The 17311-nt window shown below is 36.3% G+C and overlaps 3 protein-coding genes and 1 non-coding gene across 4 annotated transcripts; 1 reads left to right on the forward strand and 3 right to left on the reverse strand.

The window, feature by feature from the left end:
- Nucleotides 1-3069: 3069 nt before the first annotated feature.
- Nucleotides 3070-4758, reverse strand: LOC133286698 (uncharacterized). Its single transcript, XM_061484151.1, has 2 exons — nucleotides 3536-4758; nucleotides 3070-3439 (listed from the first exon to the last, which is right to left on the reverse strand). The coding sequence occupies exons 1-2, from the start codon at nucleotides 4756-4758 to the stop codon at nucleotides 3070-3072; spliced, it is 1593 nt and encodes a 530-aa protein (XP_061340135.1).
- Nucleotides 4256-4362, forward strand: LOC133286729 (small nucleolar RNA R71). The gene has a single exon (XR_009748165.1). It is a non-coding gene; the product is annotated as a small nucleolar RNA R71 (small nucleolar RNA).
- A 2333-nt stretch (nucleotides 4759-7091) lies between the features above and the next one.
- Nucleotides 7092-7685, reverse strand: LOC133286707 (uncharacterized). The gene has a single exon (XM_061484163.1). The coding sequence runs from the start codon at nucleotides 7683-7685 to the stop codon at nucleotides 7092-7094; it is 594 nt and encodes a 197-aa protein (XP_061340147.1).
- A 2451-nt stretch (nucleotides 7686-10136) lies between these two features.
- LOC133286662 (naringenin,2-oxoglutarate 3-dioxygenase) lies at nucleotides 10137-12790 on the reverse strand. Its single transcript, XM_061484110.1, has 3 exons — nucleotides 12345-12790; nucleotides 11731-12159; nucleotides 10137-10676 (listed from the first exon to the last, which is right to left on the reverse strand). Exons 1-3 carry the CDS (start codon nucleotides 12705-12707, stop codon nucleotides 10374-10376), a joined length of 1095 nt encoding a protein of 364 aa, XP_061340094.1. The 5' UTR covers nucleotides 12708-12790; the 3' UTR covers nucleotides 10137-10373.
- Nucleotides 12791-17311: the final 4521 nt, after the last annotated feature.

Here is a 17311-nt window from a genome sequence, read left to right on the forward strand (position 1 = left end):
CCTCTGTATGAAATAGCTCCCAGAGTCAAGTCATAGGCAGCCTACATACCATAATCGCTGCCCATGATCCTCATAACATATATCATCAGTGCATCATCTTAACATCAAGAATCATATAACATCTATATGAATGTGAATGAATGCACATATACATTATACCATATTCTTTCATACCATACAACAATAATGCCCACCATCATGGTGGGGCCACAAGAGAGAGGAGCAACCAAAACTAGGAGCTTACCTCACTGAGCTTATCACAAGCTCAACTCCAATAGTAAAATACGTATGCTCCAATAAACCCTCAAGTGCCAAATCCTCTAGGAAAACCTAGAGCAGGAATCATTTATATCATTAATACTCAATCACTTAATGATTCCACATTTCATTCTTACATGCCAATAATATGCCCATTACAAGTCTAGACTAATTATTACATAATTACGTATTTTAGTGTATTATGAAGTGTTCACTTATTACACAATCAACCACGTAGTTTAAGCACCTTGCATAATCTTAGAATCACACTCTAGGATCACTAAGATAACTTAGATTATTTTCACTCATCCATCCCATATATATACTTATTATAAGTTACTAAGGGATTTCCATAAGCCCACTTAGCCTAAATATCACTTTTACGGTTTTTTATAACTGTACATGCTTCTATTTTCTAGTCACTATGCGCAATACACTTGTTATAAAATTCTCATCTTTTAGTATTTTAATCTAAACTTAATTACCTTTTTAACAAGGTATCACATGCCTCATTTGGAGTTTTCTAGCTCCGGTTGTCACCATTTGAAGTTGGACAAGCAAAGCTGCCTACCAACTCCGAACAGAGCCCTAAACATCCCTTACCATTTCTGCGATTCTGGAAAATCTACTAAACCAATTTCTCTCAATTTTTTAAGTAGACAACTAGACACCTTAATCTTTAATTCGACATATAATGAGCATAATTTGAGTAAGAAATGAAGGAGAAACAATTCGTGGAAGATGTATCCATGTACAGTCCCTGCACATGGCCTCCCAGGGCAGTCTCCACTCAAGCAAACCTACAGAATGCTATACATCTTCAAATGGTACCAAATTTTGACACCACACAGCTAACATCCCAAGATTAAAAATGATATAAGGCACATTGCTATAGGACCTCTGTGAAGGAAGATATCACATGCAACAATTTATTCTTTCTTTGTCCTAAGCCAGCTCCTATAGCATAATCACTAGCATCACACATTAATTCAAAAGGTATTGTGAAATCAGGTGCAGTGATTATAGGTGCAGTGGTCAATCGATCTTTTAAAATATTAAATGCTAACAAACATTCATCTGTGAAGTTGAATTCCTTATCCTAGACCAACAGCTTGCATAGTGGCTTTGCTATCTTGGAAAAGTCCTTGATAAAGCGTCTGTAAAAACCTGTATGACCGAGAAAACTTCGAATACCTTTAACATTAGAGGGAGGGGGAAGTTTCTCAATAACAGATATCTTAGCTCTATCAACTTCTATACCATCTTTGGACACCTTGTGTCCTAAAACTATGCCATCTTTTACCATGAAGTGACATTTTTCCCAATTTAAAACAAGATTACTCTCTTGACACCTTTGTAAAACACAAGATAAATTTTCTAAGCAAGTGTAAAAAGAGGGACCAAAAATAGAAAAATCATCCATAAAGATCTCAATGAATTTCTCAATCATATCAGAAAAGATGGAAAACATGCACCTTTGAAAAGTTGCAGGAGCGTTGCACAAGCCGAAAGGCATCCTCCGGTAAGCAAAGACTCCGTAAGGGCATGTATATGTTGTCTTCTCTTGATCTTCTGGAGCTACTGCTATTTGGTTGTAGCCTGAGTACCCATCCAGGAAGCAGTAGAAGGCATGGCCAGCTAGTCTCTCCAACATCTGGTCCAAGAAAGGAATAGGGAAGTGGTCCTTGCGAGTGGCTGCATTAAGTCTTCTATAATCAACATACACTCTCCACCCGGTGACTGTCCTTGTTGGAATCAACTCGTTGTTCTCATTTCTTACCACAGTGACTCCACCTTTCTTGGGTACCGTTTGTATAGGACTTACCCATGCACTGTCGAATATAGGGTAAATCATCACTGCATCTAACAGTTTAACTACCTATTTCCTTACCACCTCTTTCTTGGTTGGATTGAGTCTCCCTTGCGACTGCCTTACAGGTTTAATATCATCCTCCATTAGAATTTTATGAGCACAAAAGGAAGGATTTATACCTTTTAGGTCGGAGAAGGACCATCTTATGGCAGCTTTCTGTTTCTTCAACACCTTGAGAAGTTTTTCTTTTTCTTTTGTTGATAGCTCAACATTGATGATGACTGGATATGTGTTGTTGTCACCAAGGAAAGCATACTTTAGTTTGGAGGTAACTCCTTAAGCTCTACCTTCGGTGCTCCAAGAGGGATGTCATCTTTCTTTCTTTCAAGTTCTTCCACCACTGGTTCTTTATCAGCTATGTCAGCTTCTTCATTGATTTGTTCTAACTCGAGTGGGGAACTCTCCTCTTTCATAGTGTCATCAACTGCTTCTTGTATTTTGTCAATCATAAAATAGTCTCCTCCGTCTGATGGATGTTTCATTGATTCGAAGACATCAATGGTGACTGTTTCTTCGTTCGTCCTCAGCATCGGTTTCCCTTGCTCCACATCGATCATTGCTCTTACGGTGGCTAGGAATGGCCTCCCAAGTAGTAAGGGAATCTCAGCATCTTCTTCCATATTCAAAATTACAAAATCTGCAGGGAAGATAAATTTGTCAATTTTAACTAAAACATCCTCAATTACCCCATCTAGTCGTCTGATCGATCTGTCAGCTAACTGGAGAGAAACCGTAGTTGGCTTCAGCTCCTTAATTCCAAGAGCTCTGCACATGGACAACGGTATCAGGTTTATACTTGCTCCCAGATCATATAATGTTTTTCCTACTTCAATATTTCCTATAGCTATAGGAATACTGAAGCTGCCTGGATCTTTCAGTTTGGGAGGGAGTTTCTTCTGGATGATTGCACTGCATTCCTCAGTTAGGGCCACTGTTTCTCACTCCTTCAACTTGTGCTTCTTTGACAAAAGGTCTTTCATGAATTTTGCGTAATTGGGCATGCTTTCCAGGGCTTCTGTGAAAGGAATGTTCACTTGCAGCTTCTTGAATATATCCAGAAATTTGGTGTATTGTTGTTTCTGGATCTCTTGTTTCAACCGCTGAGGGTATGGAACTCGTGCATAGGGAGATGGATTTGTCAGCTTTGATTTCCTATCCAGAGCTTTCTTTTTCTCCCATTTGAACAGCTTCTTTTCTGAACTGCTCTTTTCAGCTTCTCCTACATCTTCTTCTTTTTCTTTTTCGGCTTCAGGTTCAACGTCTTTCTTCTTTTCAACTTGCGGCTTTATCACAGGTTGGATCACGATCCTGCTTCTGGTAATGATTGAATTACATTGTACATTTGGGTTCGTGTTGGTGTTACTTGGGAAGGTGTCATGAGTTCTTTAAGCAAATTGTTTTGACAGCTGGCCAATCTGAGTTTCTAGATTCCGGATAGAAGCTTCTTGATTCCGGAATGAGGCTCTTGTTTCATCTCTGAAGGCATCTGCATTCTGAATGTAGTCTGATGTGGTCTTGGACAGCTGCGTAAAAGCTTTTTCCCATTTTGAAGTGGTGCCTTGAGGTGGAGGTTGTTGTTGCAATGGCATATGAGGGTTCAACTGATGGGTTGATTTGTAACTAAACACAGGGTGTTGGTTAGAAATTTTCCACCCTTGATTACCATATTGGTTTCTTCCTGGATTATTCTGATTCTTTTGATCGTACCAGATTCCATTGGCCTCTGCTGGTGGCTTTTCAGTTGTTCTCATGTAGTAACAGTCGTCAGTTGCATAAGCCTCTGCACAAATACCACATTTAACTTGAGAATTACTAATAGAAGAAATTTGAGATATATTAAATTGCTTTGTAAGAGCATCTAATTGTTCTTGTTGTTTCTTATTCATTTGCAGTACTTGTTCATTCTGAGCCAAGATTGCATCATAGCCGTCAAGCTTCATAATTCCTGTTATTCTTTGTGTGACTGGGGCATTGTCAAATTCTTGAGAAGCTAAGGATTCCAACAATTCTAGCGCTTCCTCTGGAGTTTTTGTTTTCAAGGAGCCTCCTGCAGCAGCATTTACCAGTGTTCTTATGTTGGGCGTCATCCCTTGGAAAACGATTCTTGCTTTCTCCCATGCTTCAATTCCATGTTGAGGACACTTCTTGAGTAATCCTTTAAATCGTTCCCAAGCCTCGTACAGAGATTCAATTTCTTTTTGTTCAAAAGCAGTGATTTCTAATTTGAGCCTTGCCATTTTCGAGGCTAAGAAAAATCTGGCCAAGAATTTTCGTGCTAGGTCATCCCAACTGGTTATGCTTCCTTCGGGTTGAGACTGCAACCAAGCTCTTGCGTCATTCTTCAGTGAACATGGAAATAGTCTGAGCAGGATTGCGTCGCGAGAGACTCCGTTCATCTTTAATGTGTCACAGTAAAGAAGAAAATCATCAAGATGACTGTAGGAGTCCTCAGTGCTTCCTCCAGCGAACTGATCTTTTTGGATTAATTGCAGCAGTGCTGGCTTAAGCTTGAAGTTGTTAGCATCCACGGTTGGTCTAACAATGCTCTCCGTCTGTGGAACTCTGGATGGAGTCATATAATCTCCCAAGGTCCTTGGAGGATTCTGAATTGCGTTGTTTTCAGCCATCGTCTCCTCCTTTGGTTATGTTGAACTTGAGGTTTCTTTTGCTTCCTTTGCTTTCTTTGCTTTTGCGTCCTTCCTAAGTTTCCTTTCTGTCTTTTCTATCTCAGGATCAAACTGCAAGATTCGAGGGTTAAGAGTACCTCGCATAAACTAAGATTGAAGAGATGTGCAGAAAAAATAAAAAATGCAAAACAGAAAACAGAAAAATAAAAAGTAAACAAAGAATGCAGAAAATTAAAATATGCAGAAAATATTTTTGAAGAATGTTCAAAGTGCAGAAAATTAAAAGTTAAAACGTCCAATCTAAAAGGTAATTAGTTACTTCTAATGTTGAAGGATCCAATCCCCGGCAACGGCGCCAAAAACTTGATAGTGACTCGACAAGTGCACCGGTCGTTAAGTAATAAAAGTGTACCAGAGTACAAGATCGTTCCCACGAGGATCGGATTTTCAAGCACTAGTTCGCTAACCGGGTTTTAGTTGGATAATCAAGAATTGGATTTGAGAGAATTTGTGACTGAAGAACTTAAAATTAAGAACAAGCAATGAGATGCAATTAAAGAAATTTCAGAATTAAAAAGACAATTGAAAAGATGATGATTGGTTAAGAATTTAAAACAAGCGTAGTTAGGGTTTCGACTTCTCCTAATCTCCTCAAGATGTTATGAATTAAAGAGTCAAGAGCCTTTTCTTAATATATTGCCAATCAATTCTATCTAAGTTAATTAGGGCTCAATTCCTTGTTACCCTAAATCTATATGATCTCAGAAGAACCCTAGTTCCTCGGTTATTCCCCAAGAAAACATGCATTAAGATCAAGAATTCCAAGATTGCACAATTACCCTATGTCTATCCCAAGATCACAAGGATTATGATAAATTTACCAAGTCAGGTTCATGCACCAACATCCATATTGTCATGCAATTCCCCAAAATCATTCTATAAGGAGCAAACTCATAGAAAGCATTAAAGATAGATAAATTTATTCAATTATAAAAAGAAAAGAATTCAGAGACAATTTAATTCATAAACATAAAGATTCAATTGGGTTCCATCTACCCTTAACTACATAAAAGTCTAGCCTAGCATACTGAATTCAAAAACAATAGTAAAGAAAAGAGAACCCCAAGCCTCCATTGGTGTGATGTTGACTTGGTTCCTCAGTGTTCCAGCGCTCTGCAACAGGATTCCTCCTTCAGGTCCTTGTGTATTTCTCTGGACTTGTGAATTGGTTCCCTTTGGTCTGACCCTCAGCTCCCTATTTATAATCTTCAAATCCACATCCTTCATTGCATCTCCCACCGTATCCGTATCAGATTTGTAATTGATTTTATAATTGTTTCCTTTTTGCGTTTAAGATCTTGTAGATTGGTGACAGATTTTTGACTTTGAATCTTGTTGTAATCTTTCTTCACATCTTCCCATGGATTTCTATCTATCAATATTGATATGTTTTCGCTTTAATCCCAGATATCGCGATCTGTATCCATTGGCAAATCTTCAGTTGAATCTGGGGCTGATGGGTTCGTACATGGACGTTTTAGCGTGCTATTTGTGTGCTAAAATGTTCTCTTAGTGCATTCCTGTATGCCTCTGGGCGTTTTAGCGCGCTGTTGGGCGCCAAAACGTTCTCTTCGAAGGGTGACTTGTTACTGCTGGAGCGTTTTGGCGCTCTGTTTGGCCGTCAAAACGCTCTAGTCCAGAGAGTTATTGTTGTTTTCTTCATTTAGAGTGTTTAAATGTTCTTCTTGGATGCCAAAACGTCCTCCTACAGCTTGCACATGCTTGGAATCTTGCTTCTTTGAGGCTTGAACTCGTCTTGTTGTATCCCTTTGGCTCCAAAAAGCCATAATGAACGTCAAGAATCCCTTGAAATAAGAATTATGACTACATGTTAGCAAGATATTCAGTTATTGTGACTTTACGGTATAAAACCCTAATTTCCATGCAATTCATGATATATTTCAAGTATAATTAAACCTAAAACCATGGTAAACCAAGGGTTTATTAGGTGGGTACCTGTCAAGCTTGAAACATCGGTCCTTTATATGTCCGGTGGCCTAACAATTGCTGCAGTAAGGACGTTGACGGCACGATGTGGAGGAGACAGCGACAGAGACCAATGCCTGAGTTGAGGAAAATGAAGCAATTATGGAATTCAATAGAGGGGTCTCTAAGAAATTAGGCACATAATTGGTAATTTGACGTTGACGTTCTTATTGCAAAATCAATGAGAAAACCCGGGCCAAAGAGGGAAGAGGTACAAGCAGAAGAATCTGTGCTCGAACAGCAGAAAAAGAGTCATTCAGCCCCATGAGAAACTGTATAACCTAATCTTATTGTTGCCAGTCAGACAAAGAATGCAAGCCACCACAAATGCAAGGGAAAGATAGGCGATAATCATGAAGTTCATCCCATAAGGTTTTGAGTTTGGCGTAGTAACCATTGACATCAAGAGAGTCCTGATTGAAGGAGGTAATTTGTTGTTTCAGTTGATAGATGCGAGATCCGTTTGCCTGGAGAAATTGGTCCTTCAAATTTGACCAAATTTCATAAGCATTGGAGAAGTACTTCAAACTATCAGCAATATCTTTTGAGACAGAATTGAGTAGCCAAGATATCAACAAGGAATTGCATCTATTCCAAGCACCAAATAAGAGATCAATAGAAGCAGGGCGAAGAAGAGTGCCATCCACAAAACATAGTTTATTTTTTGTTGTAAGAGCAATGAGCATAGCCCTATTCAAGGAATGAAAGTTGGGGTCAACCAGAACATGGGTGACAAGGATGAGACCAGGATGGTCACCACTGAGAAGATAGTGTGGACTAGCAGAATCTTCCATGGAAAGGGAAGAGCTAGCATCGGAAAAAGAAGGAGGACCTCTATTTTGATTCTGGTTGTTTGGATTAGATTGACCACCACGAGCCATGGAAAATGTAACATACCGGTGGTTGACGAGGGCAGGGAGTGATCGCTGGTGCAAAGAGGCACGAACAAGGAGTGGCTCTTGGCAGGCTTCCAGGGAAGGGGTACATGAATGAATCAAATACACACCCAAAAGAGAGGGATTCCAAAGACTATACATGTATAGGACTCTACAACTAGGGATAACTTATAAGAATTAATTGGTATTACCTAGACTAACAAGATGCATCTACTTTTTGATAGCGCATAATAGAAGAACTCTATAGTTAAGCATGCTTAACTTGGAGCAATTCTGGGATGTGTGACCTTCTGAGAAGTTTTCCCATAAAGTGTGTGAATGAGGACAAAGCACGCCGAAAAGTCTCGTGTAAGTTTGTGGGGACAATCATTGATTCTTAAAGCGGTCGGGCGTTACAAGTAGTATCAGAGCAGGGCCTCTCTTCTGGTATGGTGTGGTTCAAGGACGAATCAGACGAAAGCTAGTGGACATGTAACATCCCAGTGGCAGACGAGGGCAGGGAGTGTGATCACCGGTGCAAAGAGGCACGCACAATGAGCGACTTCTTGCAGGCTTCCAGCGGAGGGGTAAATGAATGAATCAAATACACACCCAAAAGAGAGGGATTCCAAAGACTGTATATGTATGTATAGGAATCTACAGCTGGGGATAAATTATAAGAATTAATTGTATTACCTAGACTAACAAGATGCATCTAGTTTTTGGTAACACAGAATAGAAGAACTCCATAGTTAAGCTTGCTTAACTTGAAATTTTAGGATGAGTGACCTCCTGTGAAGTTTTTTCAAAAAATATGTAAGTGAGGACAAAGTACATCAAAAAGTGTCATGTTAATTTGCGGCGACGGTTTAGGAAAAAGAACAACAGAAAAATGATGAATAATTTGGCGGTTGTCAGGAGGAAAGTACACGGAACTAACTAACAAATATATAATGAATAATGGCAACGAAAATGTATCCATGTAATTTAGAACACAAAAGAGTTCACCTTAGATGAACTACACAAACCTTAGGATAGATGTCTAATTATTAAATATATTTGTATATTAATATTTTTATGTCAATTATAAAACCTAATTAGTGAAATAATTAAATAATCATTATAATTAGTGATTAATTAATTAATAATTTAAATTTGTAAAACCTTACAATAGAAACCTAATTAGTTAATTAATTAGTAAATTAATCATTAATTGTTGTAAATTATTTTATATGTTAATTATAAAACCTTAAGCTAGATGTCTAATTATTAAATATATTTGTATATTAATATTTTTATGTCAATTATAAAACCTAATTAGTGATTAATTCACATATTAATTCACTAATTAGGTTTCTAACCTAAGCTTTTACAAATTTCAATTATTAATTAATTAAAAATTAATTATAATTATTATTTAATTATTTCACTAATTATAATTTTTATTTATTTATTTCACTAATTATAATTTTTATTTATTTATTTCACTAATTAAATATATATCCTAAAATTTTATAAAGAATATATACAAAACAAAATAACAAAAAGTTAAAAAAAAATGAACACAACATACCTTTTTCGGTTGGCAGGGAAATCTCACAGAACATGCAGCGAAGAGAGTTCAGGTAGCAGAGAGGAAAGCGGCAACCGATTTAGATGAGAGACTTTAGAGAGAAGGAGAGAAAAATGCTTTAGAGAGCGAACGAAAATTGCATATGCAATGGAACAAACAAGATGTAGTTTGCTGCACTTGTGCCGTCTCGCCAAGTGACGGCATTCAAGTGCGTGGCTGACATGGAGGGCGGTTACGACAAACTTGGTGACGGGATTAATCACGTCAAGTCTTCCGGTGCATTGACCGCCATACTTTGGTTAAACATTTGGAAAGTGATTTAACTAAGTGTATCTTTGCATAAATGTTCTTAGATGGGTGCTTTTGCCCAACTAACACAATTTGGTGGTCCATCATTTTCTTTAAATAAAAGATCCTAATTGATGGACGATGTGATTTCTTTTCTTTTTTCTCTTACTTTAATTTTTTAATTTCGTAAGGGATAATTCAGAAAATAAAAAACAAAAAATATATAAAAATGATAAAATACATTACATTTACTTACCTTTACAAAATAATTGATTTATAATATGTGCTCCAAATTTATATTGATTTTATATCAAACTCAATAATTTCAACCCAATATAAAAAAAAAAAAGTTATATTTACAAACTCTTACAAACTATACTATGTACTCCGAGGAGTACACTCACTTGGAAATATACTCTCGTAAATCCATATTATAATTTATAAGAATTTGTAAAAAAAAATTGTAAATATAACATATCTAAAAAAATACTAAAATGCGAGTTTAAATACTTTTAACATAAGCATATCATAAAATATAGGAGAAAATATATCAATTAGTATTTTAAAATTCAACTGCACATTTGAATGTGATGGCCATGCAGGCAATAAGGGATGCAACTTATTTTCATTTATTTATAAGTAGTGATTATATGGTTTACAGAGACCTCGCTGGATCCTGAGAAACTGGCAAATGAACAATACCTCTTCACATAGGACATAGTTCCCATAATTCAACGAAAAGACAAGCACAAAAGCTAAAGATTTATAATAATGGCCATTTTGAAGAAAATGCAAAAAACACAAAGTTGAGGGGGCAATAAACTCTGAGAAGTCTAAGCAAAAATCTGATCCAAAGGCTTGGCCTCAATTTTTGCTTTCTCCAAATCCTGCAATTGCTTTTCCTTGGCCAACTTCTTAATCCTAGCAAGCTCAAGGTCCTTGCTCATTTTTCTCCTATACATTTCTGCAAAAGTGATTGGTTCCTCCATCACAGGTTTCTCTCCCTCTCTAACCTTCAAAGGGTACACTGTTGCATCTGGTGCTGGGTTTTGGAACGTTGCTATGGACAAACGGCTATGGTTCGAGTTCACCACTGCTTGGTGATCAGCATTTTTGAACCTTCCATTACTCAGAAACTGCATATCATACCCACATAAATTAAACACATCAAGAAAATAAAAAAAGTACAAAATAACACAGTATTAGGCCAAAAGTGTTAGTTAAACATTCAGCAAATCTTTCTAAAAAGTTCTTAATAAAAAAATTGCCTAAATCATTTTCTAAGAATTGAATCATCATTTTTACAGAAATTTTTAATGATTAATTTGTTTTTCCTTTAACTATGGTTTACCCTACTTACTCCGTGAAACTCGTCTGATCACATTAATTGATGAAAATAAAAGTAGAAAAGATTAAGTAAGCAGGGACCACATACTTTATGAGCTATGAATATCATTTAAATTGTCAAAACAAGTCAAAGCAGAGTAAATGTGTAATTTAATGCGATTTGCATGAAATATGCAAAGAGTGTGTGAATATAATAAATTCATACACAAGGAAGTTTTCAAGTATTTCGGAAGAAAAATATATATATTATTAAATTAAATAAATTTCTTGTTAATTATATGAATTATCAGTTTTTTTAATTAAATTTTGATATCATACATAAATTTTAATAATATTAAACAACATATATAGATCTCTAGCTGCTAAGAATTTCTTTTGCTGATTCTATAAAAAAATTTTATTATTATTTATCTATTAAATGTATACGAATTTAGTACAAAAGTTATCATTTGTTTTTACGTTAACTACATTTTTAGCATGACTTCTTACACTCAATTTCATACATTTCATTTTTCACATTCATCTTTAATAAAAAAAAGTTAATGGGATAATTAATACAGAATCTCTAACACAAAGAGTAACGAAGACACTATTAAGAAACTTACTTATAACTGTATCATTACTCATTACAATGATTTTAAAATTAATACTAAAAAGCAAAGAGAAAGTAGCGACATAATTATATTTATTCTATTTATATTTTGATATTTTTATTTTAATTAATGATAAAACTTACTATTTACTCATCATATGTTTAATTTTCACTTTAATGATGATTTTTATTTTATTTTTTAAACGGTAAAACTCTAATGATAAGAATGTGAGTGAGGAAGTGTGACTCACGTGACCATGATCTCCAAGATTGACGACAAAGGCACCCTCCACAGGCTGAACGGTTATCCATGTCTGACCATTATCTCTTGTAGCTTGAAGTCCACCGACCTGGTCTTGAAGGAGCAGTGTGATGGTGCCAGGATCAGTGTGTCGCTTAAGTCCAAGTGTGAGATCTGGTTGAGGGCATTTTGGGTAGAAATTCACCACAACCTTCTGATCCATATCAACGCATGCTTTCGTAAGAGCCTCTTTCTCTAAACCCATTGCCTCTGACAACACCTCCAACAACTTGCATGCCAAACTCATTAACTTGTCACTATATTGCTCCGTCACAGCTATCCACCCTTCAGGTTTATCAGGCCACCTTGAATAGTCTCTGTTTCTAATTGGGTATGAAAAATATGTCACAATCTCTCTCCAATCCTGCACCGCTTCTCCCTACACCCCAAAAAAAAAAAATTAAAAATTAAAAATCAAATTCACAAACCCACAAAGCATATTTTTAAACTAGAATTGAGTATACAAAATACCATTTTCTACATATTCAACATTTTAACTACCATTCAATTTACCCATTATGGGTAATTGTTAGAAATAATGTGTATAAGGGGAAAAAGTGTTACTTGGAGATGGCTAGAGACTATGAAGCCACCCTTTTTGCCACCGGACATGTCAAAGCGAAGCTTCTCTTCTGGGGGCAAAGCGAAGAACTCTTTGGCCAAACGGGTCATTTCAGATATGAGTTTAGTGTCCACACCATGATCAACAACTTGGAAGATACCCCAATCCTCACAAGCCTCGACGATCTTGTTGCAAATCTCTGCTCTGCGGCCATCGACCTCGTCGATTCCAGCGAGTGAAATTACAGGGATTTCGTTGCTGAATTGATTGTAAGCAACTTTTGGGCGCTCGTCTTCGTCCCTAACGAAGCTAGACTCGAGGGTCTTCTCCTGAGACAGGTAAGTGAGAGTTTTTGCTGGTGCCATTGTTGGATGATTTTGGGTATAGAGTTCTCTGTGGTTTTTTGCTCTGTTCTGTGTTTGCGTGTTGAGTGTGGGTGTAGAAATAGGACGCTAAGTTTGAGGGTCAGGTAAGAGAATGGAAGATGAGGTTGTGTTATATAGGAATGGCAGTTACATGTATTCAATGTAATTGTAACTCTGCTACCTAACTCCCCATCCTTCTCTACTCTATTACTCACACTGCCACCGAACTTATCTACCTAGTTTCTAGAAACTATGGGGATAAGTTCGTCATTCTGATGAGAAATAGTGGAGACGCAGCGAGTAGGTACAATAATGAACGGTTGAGATTCAAATATGAACAAGACGGCTAGAGAATGTTGTTGTGATGAGAAATAATCGAGACGTAGCGAGTAGGTTCAATGAACGGTTGAGATTCAAATAAGAACAGATGGCCAGAGAATATTTTTTCTCTACAACCGGATATCTATGTATTTCAATAAACAGAAAAATATTTATCAGTTTTTACATATAAGTTATCTACATTTACTTTTAAATTGATATCGTTTTTAGATTGAAAAATTAAAAAATTATAATTATTAAGATTATAATAATTCTGAAATAAATTAAAATTACAAAAATATCATCTTTATCCCAAACGACATCGTATTGGGCTAATCCTTAATAAAATAACAGTACTTCATACTATCTCGCGCAACACTTGGTTCGTAAAATATGTATTATTTTAGCTTACAAAAAAAAAATATGTATTATTTTATTTTCACGATATTAAATATCTGAATTGAATTATAATAGGTTCAATTCATGATTAGAAAAGTATGAAGGAAAGGGGTTGGATAATTATCTGACTGAATTATCTGTTTCCTTGAATTTTAATAAGGTCCCTCGATGACAACAAAAAAGAATCCCCTTTTGTTATTTATGACCCCAAAAAAGAAAAGAAAATCCTCTTTCAAATTTATTTTTGTGTAGAATAATAAATTAAAATGTTGTGAACAAATGTTTGACACGTTTACAAATGCTTTAACACATAACGAGATGTTTTTAGAGAAAATTTAAATACTTTTAAGATAAACATATCATAAAAATAGGTGCAAATATGTTACAACCCAAAATTATTTTTTTTAAAAAAATCAATTTTATTTTATTTTGCAAACCGGTCTTTGAATCAAAATTTAAAAGTCTAATTATGCTCGGGGAATGGTGAAAACTTAATTTCACTGCACCTCTTACACATCCGTTTAAAAACAGTTACCTTGAACTAATTGTGCAAACTTTTAATAATTTTAAAATATCTATTTATGCAAATTAAACAAGATGAATATTTACAAGAAAAGAAAATACAAAAGTTGTATTTTTGAGCTTGATAGGAAAATTTCGCTCCGACAATTGACAGGAAAATATAAAAGGTATGTCGTTTTGTAGAAATATTTGTTGGTTGGTTGATTTTATTTTTGAAAGATTATTAGTTTTAGACAAAGAATCTGTCATAGCTCAGAATCTAAGGTACCACAGCTATACGTAAATTCTTAAAAAGATTACAACACTTGAGGATGGAAGATGATGGGACGTAAATTTGTTCCCATCTATGCCCATTTTTATGGCAAAATACCATCCGTTCTCTCATCAGATGAGCAACTTCAGCATGAAAATCATTTGTTTTGCACATTTGTGACAAAAACACAGTGGGTGAACAAATGATGATGTATTCCTTTGAAAACATATTAAAAGGGGAATGGATTGAGAGCATTTATTACACCTGCTCCTTTCATTTAATGCTTCTGTTCATTTTGCAGGAAACGTGAAAACAACGTCTTCTAAAAGCAAAGGCGGTGCACCACTTAAGCACCAAGAAACGTGAACAACAGAGAATCAAGAGTTCTCATTGGCTAAGAAGAAAGCAAGGCATGAGGGACTGCAAGAAAACGGCTAATCATCAACAAAAACTGTCCCATCAAGCAATTTGCAAGCTTCCAAACACAGTTTCCACCGCCCCATTCCTTCAATCAAGAAACCAACTCCAAAGGATTTACAAGACTGCCATTCCCTTTTCTGCCTATAAATAGGACATTCCAAACACAGAAACATCATCAAAATTTGGAAGGATTGAAGTCCTAAAAGAAGAGATCACCTAGTATTAGTTAGTAGTTTAATTTTGTATAGTTGTAACTGTAGTTAAGTGACAACCCTTCTCCCTTACTCTGTATCATCCATTAAGACTCCCCACGAGCACCAACCCTCTTCTCCATTTTATATTATGTTGTAATCTTTCTTGTTTAATTTCAATATAAGTGTTTCTTCTTTTCTTCCCAATCATTATCTCTTAACTGAATCTCGGGTCTATGGGATTTCAGTTTAGAATAATTATGTTTAAAATATCAGCCATGGGCTGAATTATTTGTGGGACGGATAAGCTGCAAAACTCTTAAAGAATTATTTCCAAAACTCTTGACTGAAGCTTTTTGTACTTCTTTGGCTAAGTAAGCTATATTCGTTGTGTATCAATGAAAATTGAACATATACTGAGAAAGGAACTTCCGTAAGAAAGGGATTTTAGACAGCTTAGCCATTGGGGGAAGGTAGTGTTATGGCAAAAACACTATTGGTCACCTTAGGAATAAGGGGCCACTTCGTCCATTTTAAGGTTCTGTACTAAGTACCTGTTAGAGTCAAGGGAGCCATAGGAATATGGAAACTTGTGATCCATCTAGTCCATGAGCTGAGGAATCAGAGTTGGCAGATAAGAAACTGGGACAAAGCCAAAAAGTGCTAAGTCTTGAGTAGAGGAAATAACTATTTAAGAATAGAGCAGTGAATCCGTTCCTTCTGTTAAACTGTTTTTAAAATCATCCACCTTGTTGTCTCTTGATTATAGTTATTAGTGTTTTATTTTTACTTTGTTTAATCTTGTATCTATCAAACTCCAATGATTATTATCACACCTCCTTTTAAACAGGAAGGATCACATATAACGCAACGATCAATTGTTTGCCATCAGACTGAACTTACTGTTCCTGAGGAACGTTGTTAAGACAGTAGGGAACGTTTGACCAGACAGTTCAATCACTAACTTTTCTTTTCATTCTCATTCTTTATAAAATAGTTTAATACAATATTTAGAGTTCTATCCTCGTGGGAACGATAATCTGGGCCTTAATACACCCATTATTACTTGATGCGTGCACTTGCGCACTTGGATTGGAAGTAAGGGAACAACTCTGTTTTCTGTTGCTAATTTAGAACAGAGGAACGTCCCCCATCAGAATATATACTTTTTCAGCATCAGCAAACCACCCAACAAGTTTTTGGCGCCGTTGTCAGGGATAGAAACACTAAATTTTGTTCTTATTACTGTTTTAGTATATACTTTGTATATTTTATTTTTATTTTCTTGTCACTGAATCTGCTGTTCATATAACTTGTGTTTATGGTTTATGAGTGAATAGTTTGAAACAAACTCTGACCACTCCATTGAAATACCTGAGTTTCTCTTTGAGCCTGAACCAGAACGTACCTTTCACAGAAGAAGAAGAAACCTCAGGGAAGAAATCTTTGAAAACATGGCTGATCACAATAATAATGAAGATATTCCTCCTGAACAAAATTTTAGAACTCTGGCTGCTCCTTTTAGGAACAGACCAGACAGAGGAGTAATCCTCCCTCCTGTAGCACCCAATTCTGAACTCAAACCTATCATGTTTCACATGATTAGGGAAGCTAGAGTCTTCAATGGACTCCCTGCAGAATATCCTTACACACACCTCACAACATTTCAAGATATTTATGATAATTTTAAAGCTGAGGGTGTGACAGAGGAGAGTATGAGAATGAGGTTATTCCCTCACTCCTTGGGCTTGAAAGCAAAAACATGGATAAAAACTCTCACCCCTGGATCAACCCACACATGGGAGGAACTCTCTAACAAGTTCATAGAGAGGTTTCTCCCTATGTCTCGAGAAGCTGATGTGAGAGCAGAGCTCTCTAACTTCAGGATGTTTTATGGAGAAAATCTCTATGAAGCTTGGGAGAGATACAAGGATATCATCAGAAAATGTCCAAATTTTTTTACAGGAACACTTGAATCCAGGTATGAAATTATAGAAGGCACTACAGAAAGATGTCTCCAATGGCCAATAGACAGGGTGAACCCAGTAAGGAAGCCTGGCATGCTAGAACTAGACAAACAAACTGCCATGGAAGCCAGCTGGCATCACTCATGAATGAGGTGAAGAAACTAAAAGCTGATCAAGAAGCACCAAGGATGGAAGTCTTACAACTCACAGCAGCTGAAACTGAACTATGTTCAGCCTGTGGTGACCTTCATAACTCAACAGACTGTCCATCCACTGTATTGGTGTGTTATGCAGAAAACTTTGGCAACAGAAACTTCACCAGAGACAATCACGAGCAAGACGCAATACCAATTCAAATCCTGGAGGAACTATCACCAAAGATCAGAACCATAATCCCCAATGGAGGCCACCCATGAACCAAAGACCATTCAACACGCAGCAACAGCAGTACCAGTAAGGTAGCAGCAGTGGAACGTTTGAACAAAGAAGAAACAATTATGTTTCGTTCCACAAAGATGACCAACGCATCAACAC

This window comes from Gastrolobium bilobum, unplaced genomic scaffold (genome assembly GCF_033153095.1).
Source record: "Gastrolobium bilobum isolate Gb01-03AN ecotype WA unplaced genomic scaffold, APGP_CSIRO_Gbil_v1 utg84305, whole genome shotgun sequence".
In the NCBI taxonomy this organism is placed as follows: Eukaryota; Viridiplantae; Streptophyta; class Magnoliopsida; order Fabales; family Fabaceae; genus Gastrolobium; species Gastrolobium bilobum.

Coding starts and splice junctions, on each gene's coding strand:
- LOC133286662 (XM_061484110.1), bottom strand. CDS start 12,707: ATGGCACCAGCAAAAACTCTCACTTACCTGTCTCAGGAGAAGACCCTC. Junction 12,160..12,344: donor TAGTCTCTAGCCATCTCCAA/GTAACACTTTTT, acceptor TTTGGGGTGTAG/GGAGAAGCGGTGCAGGATTG. Junction 10,677..11,730: donor ATCTTGGAGATCATGGTCAC/GTGAGTCACACT, acceptor TATGATATGCAG/TTTCTGAGTAATGGAAGGTT.
- LOC133286698 (XM_061484151.1), bottom strand. CDS start 4,758: ATGGCTGAAAACAACGCAATTCAGAATCCTCCAAGGACCTTGGGAGAT. Junction 3,440..3,535: donor GAAACTCAGATTGGCCAGCT/GTCAAAACAATT, acceptor TACCAGAAGCAG/GATCGTGATCCAACCTGTGA.
- LOC133286707 (XM_061484163.1), bottom strand. CDS start 7,685: ATGGCTCGTGGTGGTCAATCTAATCCAAACAACCAGAATCAAAATAGA.